Genomic DNA, 19,558 nt, shown 5'->3' with positions numbered 1-19,558 from the left:
TGTGCGTGAGGAAATTGTGTTTCACAGTTTCCACTTACCTAAGAAGACTGCTGAGTGGCCTTGGGCAAATTGTGTTACCTCTCAGTCTAAATAACCTTACTTGACTATTGTAGTTCTCAAAGACTAATTTGGAGAAAGGAATGCAATAGAAATGTAACGTATAAAAAGAAATTGATAAAAAAAAAACAGGCACAGTTCAGTAAGAGCCGACATAGAACACCTAGTATCCTTTATAGCACTTGACGAAGAAGAAGAAGAAGAGTTTTGGATTTGATATCCCGCTTTATCACCACCCGAAGGAATCTCAAAGTGGCTAACATTCTCCTTTCCCTTCTTCCCCCACAACAAACACTCTGTGAGGTGAGTGGGGCTGAGAGACTTCAAAGAAGTGTGACTGGCCCAAGGTCACCCAGCAGCTACAAGCCCTTCTTAAGTGGTTTTGTTATTATGTACTGTATTTAAAAATATTAGAGTACAAGCAAGTGGTGCTCTGCGACAAAATGTTGCTGTGTACTCCTGGTGTGTATGTGTCACCTGAGCCTAGGGAGGTTGGAAAAAAAAAGTTAGCAGAAAAGATAGGAATCTTTGCTCTACCTTGGTTTTCTTTCTGAAGAAAAAAAAATATTTGTTTTTAAGATTTCTGGAACATTTCAAAGGACCAGCCGTCATGCAAGTCAATGGAACCTGAGGCTTATGTGTGCTTGATTTGGCCTAGGAAGAGGTCTGAGGGGGAGCAATTTAAATAAATTGACCTTTTTGCCACCTGAGAGGTATGGCGGATTCTAAACTGGGAATCCCAGCCAAACCCAGCCTCAGCATTGACCTGCACAGTGGAACAGGATTCTCACACCCACAATTTAGTATTGATTCGTTCCGTTTATAGGCAGCTCTGTACTATGATTGCAAGGCAGTTCGCAATAAATCAATGAAACTATAAAATGCAAATCAGTACAAACAGCACTCAGTACAATACCAAAATAAATCAATAAATCCATAAAATTTGTAACTGATTATTTCAGCAGACCGCTCACGTCACCCAGCACAAACCAAACATCAGCATATCACAGATTTTCCTTGGTTTCCCAAAAAGGGAATTAGGAGGCCAACCAGAGTGCTGTCGGATGCAGTGCTGGGGGCTGCTGCTGAGATGGGAACCTGTGAAAATTGCCCTCCCCAGCCCCTTTTCCAGCTAAGAATGCAGGAGCCTCTGCTGCTATTAATCAACTGATACATACACTCTTTATGACTAATCTATAGGATAGATATAGAGCTGAGGTGGGAGTTGAGCTCCTGACCTTAAATGTCCTTTTGTGCTGCAGCTTGTAATAGACTCTTGTGTAAATCACAAAGGGGGGGAAAGGGAATGAGTAAACTAATTCATAGTAATGTGGAGCAGAAGGAAACTAAAGTATAAATATGCAAACACTCCTTTTAATGCCACTTGTGATGCAAAGAAGTAAATAGGGATTTGAAATACAGTGGTACCCCGCAAGACGAACGCCTCGCGAGACGAAAAACTCGCAAAACGAAAGGTTTTTTCGTTTTCGAGTTGCCTCGCAAGACGAATTTCCCTATGGGCTTGCTTCGCAAAACGAAGCTTGCCCAGGGGACAGCGGGTCTTCTCTTTTGAAGCAAGGGGCGGCGGGGAGAAGCGATCTTCTCCCCGCAGCCCCAGGTCCGGGGACAGCGGGAAGCGCTTCCCGCTGCCCCCGGACCTCTTTTGAAGCAAGGGGCTGCGGGGAGATCGCTTCTCCCCACCGCCCCTTGCTTCAAAAGAGGTCCGGGGACAGCGGGAAGCGCTTCGCGCTGCCCCCGGACCTCTTTTGAAGCAAGGGTTTGCGGGGAAAAGCGATCTCCCTGCAGCCCCTTGCTTCAAAAGAGGTCCGGGGGCAGCGGGAAGTGCAGCGCTTCTTCCCCGCTGCCCCCGGACCTCTTTTGAAGCAAGGGGCTGCAGGGAGATCGCTTCTCCCGGTGCTCCGAAGCCGGGCGGGGGGGAGGGAACACCTGCCCCAGCCGCCCCGCTTCGGAACGCTGCCCCGAAGCGGGGCGGGGGGGGGGGCGGGAACACCTGCCCCAGCCGCCCCGCTTCGGAACGCTGCCCCGAAGCGGGGCGGGGGGGCGGGAACACCTGCCCCAGCCGCCCCGCTTCGGAACGCTGCTCCGAAGCGGGGCGGGAGGGCGGGAACACCTGCCCCAGCCGCCCCGCTTCGGAACGCTGCTCCGAAGTGGGGCGGGGGGGCGGGAACCTCTCACCCCGCCGCCGGGCATCGGAACGAGGTCCTGGACCTCTTCTGAAGGCAGGCGGGGGCAAAAGTCTTTGCTCCCCCCGCCTGCCTTCCCGGGACAGCGGAGACTTCTCCGCTGCCCCGGGCGATCTTAAAATGCTGGCGGGCGGGAGCGAAGCGTTCGCTGCCGACCCCCAGCATTTTAAAATCTCCTCGGGGCAGCGGAGACTTCGCTCCCGCCCGCCAGCATTTTAAAATCGCCCCGGGACAGCAGGGGCTTTTAAAATGCTGGCGGTCGGCAGCAAAGCCCTCCTGTCCCCGGAGCTTGCGGGGCGGGAGGTGGGAAGAAGGGCTTTTCTTCCCACCGCCAGCCTTCAGAACAGCCTTCTGAAGGCTGGCAGTGGGAAGAAAAGCCCTTGTCCCCCCGTCCCCCCCCCAGCCTTCAGAAGAGGTCGGGGGACAGACTGTCCCTGGACCTGGTCTGAAGTCGGTTTCCCTAGGAACGCATTAATTGATTTTCAATGCATTCCTATGGGAAACCGTGCATCGCAAGACGAAAAAACCGCAAGACGAAGAGACTTGCGGAACGAATTAATTTCGTCTTGCGAGGCACCACTGTAATCTGATGCTGTGGAGGCGCTCTGAGGTTTGAAGATGACTGAGGACGGGGATGGATGTGACTGACGCATTATAAATTTATACATAATTTGAAAATACATTTCATAAAAGGGAAGACATATTACTACCTTTCAGTTAGTCTAATACTGTAGCAGATAAGTTTGGTATGTGAACAATGCTTTTTTTCAGCCGGAGTGCAATTCCGGCACCTCTCAGGTAGGCACCATTGCTGCCAGTGCTCCCCCCAGTAAATAATAATAATAATAATAATAATTTTTTAAAAAATTCAAACTCTTCTTCATATTATACCTCCAGTTGTTGTTTTTTACTCTTTATAGTAATATTGTTAATGGAGTGGTTGTATTTTTATTTTGCTGTAAAGGTAGTTTAACTATACATACAATATATTGTTGAGAACTTGCCTATAATGCACAGGATGTAATATCCTATAATAGTCTCGATGCTAATGGAAGGGTGGTGTTAAATCAGCTTAGGCACAAAAATTCGCAGATTCTTATAGTATAACTGCTATTGTGGGTTGACTTTGTGTAAGAGTGTTTTCACATAGCTGGTCAACATTTGACGTTTAAGTTAATAATATATAATTTCTTTATGAAGCCACAGATTGCCTTGCACCTGTTGTTGAAGATGCAGAGGTTCATAACAAGACATACGGGACTGGAGATAAATTAATAATCAGCTGTCATGAAGGATTCCAGATCCGTTACCCTGATTTAGACAACATGGTTTCAGTGTGTCAAGACGATGGAACGTGGGATAATCTGCCCATTTGTCAAGGTTTAGTACACCAGAACATCCTCTTTTATAGACCTTACGCCTTGTCTCAGTGTAACTTGCCTATTTATCTTTCTCATTTCTTATTTCTTTTACTGCTGAAAGAGATAAGGGTTACCTATAGTTCTTAGTACAGTAATACAGTACCTTTTGCCAAATGACTTTTTTTCAATGAACATGGGCAAAAAACATATTTGCATACCACTTGGTTTAGTACAAAGGTAGGGAACCTCAGCTCAGCATTCTGGCTACTCTACCCAGTCTTCAGGACTCTTCCCAGGCCATGCTCAGTCCCAAGGCCCTACCTCTCTCCCTACACACTGTACTGGGCATTCCTCAAATACTCTTGCCTGTCTGCAAGGTGTCCTTGAACTGTGGCAGTGTCTTCTGCTTGCCTGGATGAAGGATGCAGGGAGCGGGGCAGTGTGTGGATAGAAACCTCTGGCTTTTGAGTGGCTGAAATGTAGCTTTACTATACAAAGCAAAAAGTAACATCCATTACTTTGTCCATTTATGTCTCTGGCCACATCCACTTTTATGTCTTGCACCAACCACAGGTGTGGGGAAAAAAAAGTCAACTTCTGTTTTAGGATGACCACTTGCACATCACCGCAGAAGATAAAATGCCCCCTAAAGAGTGGATGGAAGATGTTAGATTTGTATAAAGTTTGCATATGCCTACTGTACACTGAAGGGACGCGGGTGGCGCTGTGGGTTAAACCACAGAGCCTAGGGCTTGCTGATCAGAAGGTCGGTGGTTCAAATCCCCGCAACGGGGTGAGCTCCTGTTGCTCGGTCCCTGCTCCTGCCAACCTAGCAGTTCGAAAGCACATCAAAGTGCTAGTAGATAAATAGGTATTGCTCCGACGGGAAGTTAAACGGCGTTTCCGTGTGCTGCACTGGTTCGCCAGAAGCGGCTTAGTCACGCTGGCCACATGACCCGGAAGCTGTACACCAGCTCCCTCGGCCAATAAAGTGAGATGAGCACCGCAACCCCAGAGTCGTCCGTGACTGGACCTAATGGTCAGGGGTCCCTTTACCTTTACTGTACACTGAATAACTTTTCTGCATATATATTTAGAGAATAGTTCTAGCTACATTTTAGTTGCCCCTGTTGCTAGACAGGGAAAGCTTTATTTTCAGGTGTGGACTGCTTTGTTTTAGGTTTTAAACTTTTTAAAAAGGTTTCAGATTTTACTTTTGGTGGAGTTATGCAGTGTCTATTATGCTTTCCTGCCATAAGTGAAAATGAGCAGATATATTTTATTTTAAAAGTCTTGGAGAGCAGGTAAGGAAAAAGTGAGCCCTAAGGCATGCTCCCATTCTCTTGTTCTTTTCCTAGAAGGGAGAGGTGTTTGTATTTTTGCTTATAAAATCTATTTATAGACTGCCTGTTTAGGTATAGCCCACTCAAGGCACCCTATGTATCATAAAAACACAATGCAGTTTTAAAACACAGCTATATAATTAAAATGGCAACTGTACAAACGTTTTTAAAACACAGGTCGGTTAAAAATAAATAGCTGTGCAGATTCTCGCTGCTAAAGAGCTATACTTCTTAAAGTAGCTTTCTATTTTAAGCTCATAAAATAAAGACTTCAAAGAGGGGGGAAAGCTGCCTGAAATAAACCCTCCTATAAATTTGAGAAGTTGAGGCACTCTCCATTTCCACGGGGAGAGCGCTCCATAAACTGGGGCAACCACAAATAAGGCCTTCTCTCCCATGGCACTGACCAAGGAAACAAAGATGAGCAAATATTCGTGCTTGGGAAAGACCCATTTGGGTGTAAGTCCTTCAAATAACTTGGTCCCCAATTGTACTTTCGGTCAAAACCTACACTTTCAGTTGGTCCTGGAAACACAAAGCTGGTGAAGAAGAGGTTTTACATACTCTGATCACCAACATCAAGGTGGCAGCATTCCTTTGCAGTTAAGTTTCTGTACTTTAAAGGCAGCCCCACATGTCCAGAAAAAGAAAGTTGCATATTTCTGAAGCGGCCTGCAAGAATGCCTTAGTGTCATTTATAAGCATCTGCACAGGTGGTAAGAATGTATTCTTGGTGTCTAGGAAAAAAATGTAGCATAAGGAGGAGAGGCGGTTTCTGAGGTAAATCTGGAGCTTGTATCATGCTGTAGAATTGGATGCCAGTGCAGATAGATGACTGACATTCCCATCCATGTCAGGTGAGGATCTGCCATGCCCTGTTACCTAAAGTTTCCAAGCAGGGCAAATTACAATAAATGGGCTACACTTGGCTGAGGGAGCACAAATTGCACTACGACTGGATAATAGACAAAATAATAGACAAGGCCATAGTGCCTTTTGACACTGTAAACAAACTTAAACCATGTGTACCCCTCAAAGCAGATAATATACTGTTGTGTGTGTATAATGGCAAAGTCACAAAAGTCACAGAATTGAGTACCTTTTTGGTATGTTCACATAGGGTTGTATTGGATTAATTTCTACTCATAGTAGATCCACTGAAATGAATTGACTGAAGTTAGTTTTGTCTATTAACTTCAATGGAAATACTTTGACTATGATGGCTAACACTGGGTGCAACCTATAAGTTCCTATTTGAAATATCCTCATTGGGGATCTTTTGTTGCCAGCTAAAAATATGTTAGTGTATTTAATGAGTACATTAAATTTATTATATTAAATGAAGCTCAGAATAGGAGGCCCACAAAATACACGTGGTGCTCATTGAGATCGTTTTACGAATCTTTGAGCCTTGTTTGATGGAGAAAGTAAGAATAAAGTTTGCTGCCCACTACAAAGCTCTCCTTTCAAGCAGCATCCATTTGCTTGCCTAAATATTTTTGCAGCTAGTGGGTAACTGTGGAAGCTTCTTAGTGTGGATGTTCAGACCCACTGCAACTAGTTGGAACTAGCCAATATTCCTTTCTTAACTGCATGCACCGATTACAAGATATATAAGATGTTGAGTATCACACCTTGGAAGTGAATAAGCAATTGTTTTGTTAAGTTTCGGTCTAAAAATGAAGGCTTTCATGTGAAAAAGAATAATTATTAAACTAGAAACTGAAGGGGAGGGGCAGAATGTAGAAAAAGAGAAAATGCTGCCATTTTTAATTAATCCTATGCTGATTTTGCAGATGGTATACTGTAATTCGCAACAGCTGTATGCTAAACAAGTAGGACTAGTGATCTGGTACATGAATCTGAGAGTCGAGTCAGATGAGCAGGAGTAACATTCGCTGTGGGGAGAGAAGGGAATATATATTTTAGTCTGATAGCTGTAATTGGGATATTTTAAAAATAAGCGTCTCATAATAAGATACCTCCTTCTTCTTAATTTGCAGGTTGCCTGAGGCCATTGGTTCTTCCTCATAGTTACATTAACATATCTGAGTTCGAGTCCTCCTTCCCAGTAGGAACTATGATATATTTTCAGTGCTTTCCTGGATATAAACTAGAGGGGACAGAGTTCCTTGAGTGCATGTATAACCTTATCTGGTCAGATAGCCCACCTAGGTGCCTTGATGTGGAAGGTAAAACATCTTATATCTTTTTAAAATATTTATTACTTGTCAGATAATATCTGGTATATTTTTTTACTTCATTTAATGACTTTCCACTTCACCTTTCTCTAGAGCCAAACTTAGATGTTCCATTCACACAATTAACTATTATGTGGAAGGTTTTTTAAAAGTAAATTGCAGGTGTTGGGGTGGGGGATCCAAAACTGGGACCAGTCTGACATGGGAGGAAAAAAGCCCCTTAACCCTCTCCCTGCTGCTGCAGTGCCAATTCAGGTCACCCCCCCCCCCATGCCTTCTATTTGCAGCAGCGGGAGGCCCCATTAGCTAAAGTGGTGCTTCAGGTTAAGTACAGTTTCAGATTAAGAACGGACCTCCGGAACGAATTAAGTACCCGAGGTACCACTGTATTTTCATTCTGAAGTGGTACAATTCCAAGGGGACTGGACACCACTTGATTCTTCTGAATATGACCCCCGCCCCGGGTTAACTATCCTGAATGTATTTATTGTCTCTATTCCCCCCACCCTGCCTGCATTTGTTCTCACCTGTTTTTTTTTATCAAAATGTGTGCCCATGACCCTCTCACATGCTTTGCAGTGCCTCATTGAAAACATGCCCATGAGAACAGACTGTTTCTGCTTTTCCTCTATCCTTCAGTCTTTCCGCCAATTGGCATTTCTTGACAAGTCCAGCAAATATGAGTCCTTGCCTGAATAGTAATAACATTAATGTAGTTTATTCTGAGGTACAAACAAATGCCCTTAAAATAAACTGCTTTTTTGAAATTTAAATGTGAATGTATAAAAAAAGATTGCTTCCATTTAAACTTTGCTGAGAATATGTCCTCCTCAGTCCTGGCATCTGAAATAGTACTCCTGGTTTCCAGGATCATTTCTCAAGCCTATTCCAAGAATTTGTAGTGCATTATCTACTTCTTAACCTTCCAGTACATAGGCCAATTGGGGTTGGGGGGGTGGGGGGTGGAGACTGCATATCATTTTCAGTCATTGAACAATTTCATACATCTAAGTTTCTTCAAAACCCTGGATGAAACTGTATCTGATCCTGGTGAATTATTGCTTTTGGACCTATTGATTTGCTCTGAAACCTTTTTCTGCAGGAACTTCTATTAGGGATAGTGTTCAGCACAACTAACCAACTGAAAAGAATTGCCCTATGTAGGTGCTCACTTTTGTGTGAAGATGGAGGGATCATGTTCATTGGCACTGTGTTGAACTGTATCACTTTCAGTCCTATAGAATGTGTGTGACAGTCTTACAATGTAATATTTTGGCAATATATCTTCAGTGTTGCTTTTCCTTGGTTTGTTGCCCTTCAGTAGTCCAAAGCCCCCATTGATTCTCTGACATCTTTCCTTCCTCTTCTTTCATAACTGTATTTTATTGGTTTTCAGAGTTTACAAAAAACAAACAGTATAAACAACTCTGGGGTTCTACAGATAATGATAATACAAGTAGTAAAAAAAAATGTCTTAAAGATATGCATTGTCGAATAGAAAAATGAGTACCTGTGACTGATTTTCTGTGTCCCACTTGTCAAGCTTCGCCAAAAGGAGATTTGAGCAAGCAGGGTGTGGAAATTAAAACTCTATTGATACTTCTTTCTAACTTAATACCCATGCAGTTTATTCTTGTTTGTGCACGTAATACTAAGTTACAGTTTAGTGTGCTGTACAAACAACACCTGTGAAATTTGTTCAGAGCCCCTGCTTGGCTTCTAAAAACGAATAGTGTGTCTGTGATAGAGGGGCGGGGTTGTTCTTTTCCTTTAGCCCCTGGCTCCAGAAATTACGTTTGTTATTTCCTTGTTATGTTCCTAAATATGGACAGATGGGGAAAGTTACTTCCTGTGGTTAGTGGTGAGAAGGGAGGGTACAGGTTTAAGTTGGAAGATGGATAATTAAGGTTTTAATAACCAGGAAGAATTGTCTATCAAGAATGGTTTGGCAGAGGAACAAATATTCATGTGAACATGTAGATGTTCAACACTGGAGGCTTTAAAAAAAGGATAATTAGATGATCTGTCAGGAATGATTTGGATATAATTGGTATTGCTGAAGGTCAGGAAAATTGGTTTCATTGGCCTTTACTGTGTCAATTTTTTATCTTGATCTGTGCATAAACACTGGTGCAAATATTTATGGAATTACACCTGTATTGTAGCTTGTTGCTTGTATATACATACACAAATGTTCAGTATTAACAGATAGGTGCAAAGTATTTTGTATGTAGAATAAAAACACTGGAGATAAGAAGAATTTTCAAAATCGGCCTAGTTTATGTAGGATTCTTTCTTACTCTATAATAACACGTTTGCAAGGTTTGCGTTTTTCTTCTTTCGGAGACAGTTTTTCGCATTTCAACTAGTAATAAACCTAAATAAAATAATACTGAGTTAGTGTCGCATGAATAAAATGAAATTATATTATCCATTTTTGAAGGCTGTCATATCTGTGCATATAAACACCCGATTTGGTTGCCCCCCCCCATCCACTCCATTATGGCATCCTGGAAAGCATATTACTGCTGAAATAATAGAAGTGTTTTGAAATATGCCATACTGTAGTAAGTTTGCAAACACATTTTTCCTCCCTGTCTGTGGACATTGTAGGCTTGTATAGGCAGGAGGCAGAGGCTGCAAAGTGACTCTATCCTGTTGCATATCCTAACAGCAGTTCTCCCCCTCCCCACCTCTCCATTGCTGAATGTTGATAATGCTTGAAGCCATGCACACAATACAGTGCTAAGAGAACAAAATATTGGCTTGTTATCTGCGTCTCCTTTTTATGGCTTCTATTCCAGTTTGATAATAGGGTTGTCAAACTAAATCACTGCTTTATTCCTATTGTCACCTGTGTGTTCAGTGTAGAAACCCCTTGGTACAGTTTCTAGTTAATCAAATCTCTAAGCATCTTTTTTTTTTTTAAGCTGCATTTTCTTCCCCAAAGTGTTGCAATATATATCTTTTGAAAAATGCATTTCCCCTCCTCCCTGGACTATCAAATTGTGCTAAAGGGTTAGGCAATAAGAGAGAAGAGCTGGTTACTCCCCGAGGCCTGCCTTTTAATATTGAACTTACCTTTTATGTAAGGATAAGCATGCTTGCTTTTTGTCATGGAGGGAGAGCTGTATTACCGTTTTGTATCTTGGACCATATTGATTGATTGATTGAGCACGAGGTCAGTGGATAAATCTTCTTTGCTTTATTCCCACTAAAGGTTTTGTATGTTTTAGAACATGGGTAGGGAAACTAAGACCCAGGGGCTGGATCCAGTCCAATCACCTTCTAAGTCCGGCCCATGGACGGTCCAGGAATCAACGTGTTTTTACATGAGTAGAATGTGTCCTTTTATTTAAAATGCATCTCAGGGTTATTTGTGGGGCCTGCCTGGTGTTATTACATGAGTAGAATTTGTACTTTTATTTAAAATGTTTCTCGGTTATTTGTGGGTCATAGGAATTCGTTCATTCTTTTTTCAAAATAAGGTCCCAACAAGGTCTGAGGGACAGTGGATTGGCCCCCTGCTTGAAAAAGTTAGCTGACCCCTGTATTAGAAGCTATACTATCAGTCATAGCTTCAAACTCAGCTAACACAGAGGAGATTTAAAAGTCAATATTATGCCATTTATAGTTACTTTTGAATGATACTCAGATTATTTCATTTTCCAGACTGCTGCTGCTGCTGCTGCTGTTACTACAGTGGTACCTCGGGTTAAGTACTTAATTCATTCCAGAGGTCCGTTCTTAACCTGAAACTGTTCTTAACCTGAAGCACCACTTTAGCTAATGGGGTCTCCTGCTGCCGCTGCACCGCCGGAACATGATTTTTGTTCTCATCCTGAAGCAAAGTTCTTAACCTGAAGCACTATTTCTGGGTTAGCGGAGTCTGTAACCTGAAGTGTATGTAACCCAAGATACCACTGTACTTTATTTATTGCCTTATACTATGGGATCTGAAGGCGATTTATATCATAGAACAGAAAACATAAGAATTGGTTCAATTAAATAAAACTAAAAGTGATCATATATAAATCCAAAGCAATTTTAAACCTCCAACTGCCACTACAGACATTTGTATAATTAGCATTTTTTTTAAAAAAACAGCTGTTAAGAGAGCCATCAAGCCATGGAACATACAAATTAACAGTAGGTGGTGGTTGCCTGAATTCACTCAGTTTGGGGGTTATGATGGGGAGAGTGCCTGTCATAATCATCCACTTGGATAAATAATTGTCCTCAAGCTTCCTTCACCAACCTCATTTTCATAGAATCATAGAATCATAGAGTTGGAATAGACCACAAGGGCCATCGAGTCCAACCCCCTGCCAAGCAGGAAACACCACCAGAGCACTCCTGACATATGGTTGTCAAGCCTCTGCTTAAAGACCTCCAAAGAAGGAGACTCCACCACACTCCTTGGCAGCAAATTCCACTGTCGAACAGCTCTTACTGTCAGGAAGTTCTTCCTAATGTTTAGGTGGAATCTTCTTTCTTGTAGTTTGGATCCATTGCTCCGTGTCCGCTTCTCTGGAGCAGCAGAAAACAACCTTTCTCCCTCCTCTATATGACATCCTTTTATATATTTGAACATGGCTATCATATCACCCCTTAACCTCCTCTTCTCCAGGCTAAACATGCCCAGCTCCCTTAGCCGTTCCTCATAAGGCATCGTTTCCAGGCCTTTGACCATTTTGGTTGCCCTCCTCTGGACACGTTCCAGTTTGTCAGTGTCCTTCTTGAACTGTGGTGCCCAGAACTGGACACAGTACTCCAGGTGAGGTCTGACCAGAGCAGAATACAGTGGCACTATTACTTCCCTTGATCTAGATGCTATACTCCTATTGATGCAGCCCAGAATTGCATTGGCTTTTTTAGCTGCCGCGTCACACTGTTGGCTCATGTCAAGTTTGTGGTCAACCAAGACTCCTAGATCCTTTTCACATGTACTGCTCTCAAGCCAGGTGTCCCCCATCTTGTATTTGTGCCTCTCATTTTTTTTGCCCAAGTGCAATACTTTACATTTCTCCCTGTTAAAGTTCATCTTGTTTGTTTTGGCCCAGTTCTCTAATCTATCAAGGTCGTTTTGAAGTGTGATCCTGTCCTCTGGGGTGTTAGCCACCCCTCCCAGTTTGGTGTCATCTGCAAATTTGATCAGGATGCCCTTGAGTCCATCATCCAAGTCGTTGATAAAGATGTTGAATAAGACCGGGCCCAAGACAGAACCCTGTGGCACCCCACTAGTCACTCTTCTACAGCTTTCACTCTTTTACAGCTTTCTCTGTAGTTTTAGGTATGTGGTCTGGTTTTTAATTATATTAAATGTTGCAAATGCTTGCAGTAAATAAGGCACAAAATCTAGTCAGATTAGCCTTCTTCCAGTCAGAGGTTTGAGAGACTAATCTTGGTACTTTGAAATCTCTATGGAAAGCTAAAGGGGAAATGTCTACTGTCCTTATATAACTTGTCTGTCAACATTAGCAATAGATCCCCTAATTTGATGCGATATCTTTCCTTTCTATTGTCCTTTCCCCTTCGTGCCCATTCTTTGAGAGAAATAGTGGGAAATAGTGAGCCCCATCTAGTCTATATTTCAACAGGGCTATGATTTTTCTCACTAAATGTTGACAACATTGCTGTGAAAGAATAGTTTAGTACTGTATCTTTTGCTGCAGGATGTTTGCTTCTTTTTAGTAAATTGGATTAAGTTCCACTTTATTTGGTATTACTGGATAAATTACATTATTGTTGTTTCAATGCCTACACAGGAATCTGCATTTCTTCTAACTCCCAAAGCCTCAACATTTTGGACTACTCTCCTGCCCATGGACCTAGAGAAACATAGACACCTAATTAAACAAAGTTATATGGCACGGAAAATTATTGTTACATGCCACCCCAGTCTCCATAGCAGGGTGAGATTCCATGGGGTCCAGGAGCTTCCTCAGAGTTATAAATGATGTCCTTTGGAAATTTCTGGGTCCAGAGGGTAAAAGGTCTGTCACCCACAAATTCACAACAGTATACAAGTATAGCAATGAGTCTCTCTCTCTCTCTCTCTCTCTCTCTCTCTCTCTCTCTCTCTCTCTCTCTGTTTGTGTGTGTGTGTAGGGAGTACTGACATCACATTTAGACTTGGTAGAGATTACTGAATCTGCCTTATTCATCTTGTTTATTCAGCTCACACACAGCCGGTACACACCCTTATACCTCTATACAGTTGGTTAGTACTTCGTCAAATAACAGAAAAGACCATTGGCAGTAGTTTAGATTTTGCTACTGTTATTATGTTTGTGCTACAGGCAACTAAATATGGCAACACAGTCATATCAATTCTTTAATTAGGGATGTTGTATTTCTTAGGACAGTCTGTGGAATGATATCTCTCTCCCACTCAGAGCATCAGTCTCACATGCAAGGATGTTCCAACTTGCCTTGGCACACCTGAATGAGTATTCAGATGCAAATCTTGTACCCAGGTTGCTTGGAATATAAATTGAGATTTTAAATTTAGATTCCCATTTCATGGCTCTGGTAGCACTTTTTAATACAGAGATGTACATTTTTTTAAAAAAAAATTGTTCTGCTTTATTTCTTAATGAATAACAGCTTGCATGAATAACATTCTGCACTGCTTAGAAGGATAGAAAAGACTGATTAGAACACATTGTGACTTTATATACAGTACTTACATTTTAAAAAATGAATCTTTTTTATTTTAGAGACAAATATATATTTAATTTTATTATGAAGCTCTGCTGTGTAAAGCTTTTTGTCCAGAAAACCATTATTTTAGATTATGATCAAAATGTATCATTTGATGTTTTACATTTGTTATCCACTCCTGAGCATATTTGATTCAGTCTGACAGGTGTCAAGTACCACCATCAACAAAACTTAGTGATTGATGTGGGACATTTTGCCACACCCAGGCTGTGTACACAACATATATACAAAGCACATGAATCATGGAAACTGTAGTTTACCCACCACACCACAGAGCTACAATTCCCAACACCCTTAACAAACTACAGCTCCCAAAAGTCTTTGAGGAAGTCATGTGCTTTAAATATATAGTTTGTACACAGCCCCAATTCCATACATCATTTGAAATAACAAGGTTCATGTTTTGAACTCATGTTTTGATATGTATTAATGGAAATATCACAGCAATTAATAATTCCATACATTTTGCTCCATAATCTTAACCTTTGTCCTTTTATCATTGCATTTTCTAAATCTGTAATATCCCATAGTGGACCTTGTTTTTATCAATTATATGTAATGAATATTCTATGGCATCACAACAATTGAGAAAAATGCATTTGACAAGGTTTTGGTCATAGTGAGTGTGCTTGCACTATAATTTTGGAGGCAAAAGGAATGGAACTGTAAACTTGATAAACCAGAATGAAGAATAAAATTCGGTATTAACTGCTGGATGCATCTGTCAGGAAGAAAGATTCCCTCTTTTTTGGGATAATAGGTTAGGCAGGACTTATTTTGAAAAGCATTCTATAATTTCCAGAGTATTTTGAACAGCAGTTTTCCAGTGCATTGTAATACAGCAGCTAATCTGGATTTGAGAGGATTGTAATACCTTTTTATTCAAAGGCTCAAAAACATTTTTGAAGGGTGATAAACCTCACGAAAGGAAGCAAAGGTTTAAGGAGCAAGGGCTCCTGTGCATTTCCTCCGCTAATAAAATGGATTATCTGGTTGGTTCTAAACCCATGCAGGCGGATCTCTTGCCGAACTTGAATTGCTTTTTCTGCTGCCATCTGCTTCTTTTGTACAGAGGAAAGATGCTTTTGGATCACAATGCCTGGTAAAATCAGAATGAAGACCAAAAGTGGCCCATTATCTCCTAGATACCTTCTCAAGAAGACAAAAAATATACATCCCTTTTTAATGGGTAATAGATTAGGCAAGTACCCTACAGTCTGTGGGACAGTAATATCAGTGGTGGCTTTTTCATAAGAACAACATGGGCACTAGCTGACCAGCAGCAATCAGTCTCCCGCTTCCCTCCAGAGCAGGGGTCAACAACCTTTTCCAGCCATGGGCTGGTCCACCGTCCCTCAGACCATGTGGTGGGCTGGACTATATTTTTTTGGGGGGAAATGAACAAATTCCTATGCCCCACAAATAACCCAGAAATGCATTTTAAATAAAAGCACACATTCTACTCATGTAAAAACACGCTGATTCCCGGACCATCTGCAGGCCAGATTTGGAAGGTGATTGGGCCGGATCCAGGACCCCAGGCCTTAGGTTGCCTACCCCTGCTCCAGAACTTAAACTCTCCCCTTCTTCCATGTCATGATCACTCTCTGCATGCCTTTCTGCTTTGGAGTCTCTGTTGCTTGACCTGGCACTGCCCCATTACTCTCCAGGGAAAGGGAAGGATGTACTGTATTTCAGAAAAAATAGCATTGTTTCCTTGACACTGGAAACACCTAGCCAGTCAGGATGACACAGTTATTTCCTGCATTCTTCTTCCAGACAGATTCCCACAACAGATCCACAGGAAGCTCTTAAAAAATATATCCACCTATCTTATTCTGATTGTGGCCTAGGAATAATCATAAGAGGAGCCAGCTGGGTCAGGCCAGTGGCCCATTGATAAGTCCACCATCCTGTTCTCACAGTGGCCAACCAGATGCCTGTAGGAAGCCCCACAGGCAGGACCCAAGCACAAGAGCACTCTCTTCTCCTGCAGTTTCCAGCAACTGGTATTCAGAAGCACTGCTGCCTCTGACCAAATCAGAATTCATGCAGGATGCTTCAACCGATCACTGCTGCGTTTTAGTTGTGAAACTGATAGCCAACACTCCACTTTGGAGAGGCAGGTGGTGCTGAATTCATTGAAAGCAGGAGCAGGGGGGGAACCACGACAAGATCACGTTGGTTTTAGTGCTGCAGTGCAAGACAGTACCTTCCGTTCTTGCAATGCAGCACAAAAAAGTCCCCAGCACCACCTTTTAGCCAATTTCTGCCACCTCCCAGCCCTTTGTCTTGCACTTCCTTCCCCCTTTCATCCCTTAAAAGCTGCTGCTGCTTTCCCTCCCCTTCCTCAACCTCTTTCTCACCACCACTTAAACTACTCTGTCCAGTGTGTTCTGCCTACCGCTAGCGCCACCTGCTGTAAGCTGTCCTGTCCTTTCTCCCGCCAGCCCTAGCAGGCAGCAGCTTTCAATGTACAGTGGTACCTCGGGTTAAGTACTTAATTCGTTCCGGAGGTCCGTTCTTAACCTGAAACTGTTCTTAACCTGAAGACCACTTTAGCTAATGGGGCCTCCTGCTGCCGCCGCGCCGCCGGAGCACAATTTCTGTTCTTATCCTGAAGCAAAGTTCTTAACCCGAGGTACTATTTCTGGGTTAGCGGAGTCTGTAACCTGAAGCGTCTGTAACCTGAAGCGTATGTAACCCAAGGCACCACTGTATAATAATAAACGCTACTAATGAGCTCAGGGTTTTTGCAGGTTATGTAGCCAAAATGGGGCTACTGAGAAGCCCAAGTTTTGTAGAAGTTGAAAAATGCTTATGAATAGAGCCTAAGGGGGCAGATCCTCTCCCCCCGCTGCAAAAAACAACAACAATAAAATCTCTGTCCAATGGAGGATTCACTCCCCAAGGATGGCCACAGACTTAGATGGCTTAAAAGGCTCAGACCAACTCATGGAAGATAGGGCTATCAACAGCTATATTCTATCTCCACTGGGAATCATGGGAGGGCTTACCGCTGTGGCAACAGGATGCTGGTCTAGAAGGACCATTGGCCCAGTCCAGTAGGCTCATCTTGCATTCTTGTGACTGAGCATGCTCAGTGTTACACAATACAAAGTGTCAGGGTGAATCAGAAGACTCAAGTGAGGGTGGAAATAAGTATTATGAAAGAAAGCATAGCTGACTAGAGCTCTGGGCAGAAGCACTCTGCACAGCAGGCCCCACTTCATTTGGTTAGGCTAGAAGTTTTGTAACGCACAGGACTATCTCAAAGGCATCACCTAACCGGCTCGCTCTATTCTGAATTAATAGTCTGCAAAAGATTGGTCTTAATGCTAATAATGTTGAATGAAGCAGTAATGTTTTTAGTGGCTTTGACAGATGACGGCTCCGTCTTCTAGCATTATTGATGTACAGCGTATTGGGAAGAGAATTGGGAATATTACAAGCTGTTTGATGTCCAGCACCTGCTTGGATTTCAAAAGATTTAGTCATAGAATTGCTCACTTGCTTGACTTCTTTTGAAAAGGCCTGTGCGAGCCTGCAGGTTATCAATTAAAATATCAATATCTCAATTTGTGAGCTTAAATATAACAATGCGTCTCTTAGTGCACACACAGATTTTTTGGAAAGCAAGAGACTGAATTTGCCTGCATTAGCATAAAATTCATTACTGAGTGAATGGAAAGCCTTTATTCCCATGGGTGTAACTACAATAAGAACGAAGTACAATTTGAATCAAGGATAACTTGGTTATTTCAAACCTGCTCCATTATTATTTCATCTGTGGTCCTTACTTGAGAGTGGGGGGAGAGCAGCAGGCAAGAGGTGGTTGTTGTTGTTGTTTAAATAATAATAGAGAAATAGCATTTGCCGTACCTGTTTAAAATGTATATATTGTTATTTGTGTCTGTTTCCAATGCATTCTAGGTCCAAAATACACACATATCCTCTTTTCTCCAAAAGATAACAACACGCTAGCTAACATAATTGTTGTGTTTCGTTACCACAGATAGAGAGTATTGTTCTTTCCACTGTAGTGTGTGCCTTGTGTGTTCTCTTGTAGTCTTCTGAAGACATTTGGCTTGATAGCTGATCTGTGCTAGTAGGACTTCATTGGGAGGTGATTGTGGGAGCTCATCCCTGCACACTGCTGTTCTGTGATCAAAAACTGGAAGTGGTAATTCCTAATAGACAAACGAGCCTGTGGTGCATTGTTCATTTTACTTCCACTCTATTGTTTTTGGTTCCTTAATATTGTTGTTGATTTTTTAAAGGTTGTTGTTGTTTTTTAAAAAAAGATTTTCTTGTGTTACAAAACAAAAAAATAAGGAAAAGTATGTTTAGTGTCTTCACTTTCAATTTGTGGCATCTGAATATAGACTGCATTTTTTATCAAGACTTATATTGGCTTATATTTTGATCAGGTTCATAAAGTCTAAAAAGGGCTTAAATTCACAAATGTTTCATGCCAGGCAGGAGACCAGCTGCTTAGAAAACCTTGGCCATTCTCCTAAGACAAGGGCCCCCCCTTGATTTATAGCAGGAAAACAACTTTCAAAGTCATAAAAAGGAAATTACAGGCTGAGAACAAGGTTACTCAGATAAACATAATTAGGAATGAGTAAAATGATACCAATGTGCCTCCCAGTAAAATGAGCCAGATGTTCTTCCTAAGGTTAAAAAGGCCAAGAGCAATGGAGAAGCATCTAGCTGGCAGAAAAAGAGCATTTCTGGGAAGTCTTTTTTAAAGGCAGTTTCTTTCTTAAACTGAGAGAGTTAAAAAGAGCAATAAATATTGGGAACAGCTAAAGAGGAGAGCAGATGGCTGAAGGGGGGGGTGAACTGAAGAGGTTCCTTTTAAAAGCTATTTTTTACTGAGTTCCTTCCTTTCTACTTTGAGAAGCTTTATTCTTTTAAAAGGTTACCTATGATAATGTATGAAATATATTAGCTTAAATATATTGGCTTAAATGTAATTATGCAAAGGATTTAAGAAATGCTAGATTCTTATTTCATATAGTTGTAAGAGTTGTATTTATCCTGAAATTAAGTCAGTCACCAGCCTAGCCCCCCTGCCAGGACAGGAAGACGCCATCTGGGCGCTCCTGATATATAGTTGTCAGACATTTGTTTAGAAACCTTCAAAATGAAGGAGATCTTTCAATGTTGATGTGAAACTCAAGATCCTTGACATATGTTTAAGATAAAAATTTAAGATTAACCATTTGTTTTAGAAGGCAATAGGGCGAAGAGGGCAAGAGGTGAGCTGGTAATTAATATTCTTTGTTGAGACACATGTAAGATATATTACTACTTATTTGTCATTTATAGATGTAACAATATATAGCTCTTTGTGCTCCATATAAGGACAGGAGGATATGGGTGTATCTTTTGTGATTGGATATAGCAGGCAGCCAATAGGAAATCCAACCAGGCTGATTGGACAGATGCAGCCACAGGAGGAGCAAAGGGGGCTGGATTAAGGGAATATAAGTGCTGGCCATAATGGCAGGAGGCCAGGCCAGAGCTTGGTAACCATATACCACTGTGCCTCTCATTTATTTGTCTGACAAATAAATTATTATTTTAATTTCTCTATTGCTGCGTTGAATATTTCATTCCAGCTAAGCGTTAACCACAAGCAGGGTGCTACATTTTAT

General features: G+C 41.9%; 1 protein-coding gene across 5 annotated transcripts in view; it reads left to right on the top strand.

Moving 5' to 3' along the window:
* Positions 1 to 19,558, top strand: part of SUSD4 (sushi domain containing 4) — an 82,492-nt gene that overhangs the window by 45,897 nt on the left and 17,037 nt on the right. For 3 of the 5 annotated variants that reach the window (XM_077925610.1, XM_028724560.2, XM_028724561.2), the window contains exons 4-5: positions 3,462 to 3,641; positions 6,969 to 7,157. The exons of 1 other annotated variant lie outside the window; for it this stretch is intronic. In XM_077925610.1, the coding sequence (XP_077781736.1) occupies positions 3,462 to 3,641; positions 6,969 to 7,157 (369 nt within the window). The remainder of the gene's footprint in view (positions 1 to 3,461; positions 3,642 to 6,968; positions 7,158 to 19,558) is intronic. One more of the 5 variants, XM_028724562.2, reaches the window with a different exon arrangement.

This window comes from Podarcis muralis, chromosome 3, assembly GCF_964188315.1.
Source record: "Podarcis muralis chromosome 3, rPodMur119.hap1.1, whole genome shotgun sequence".
Taxonomy (NCBI): Eukaryota; Metazoa; Chordata; class Lepidosauria; order Squamata; family Lacertidae; genus Podarcis; species Podarcis muralis.
This window is presented reverse-complemented; position numbering and strand designations above follow the sequence as displayed.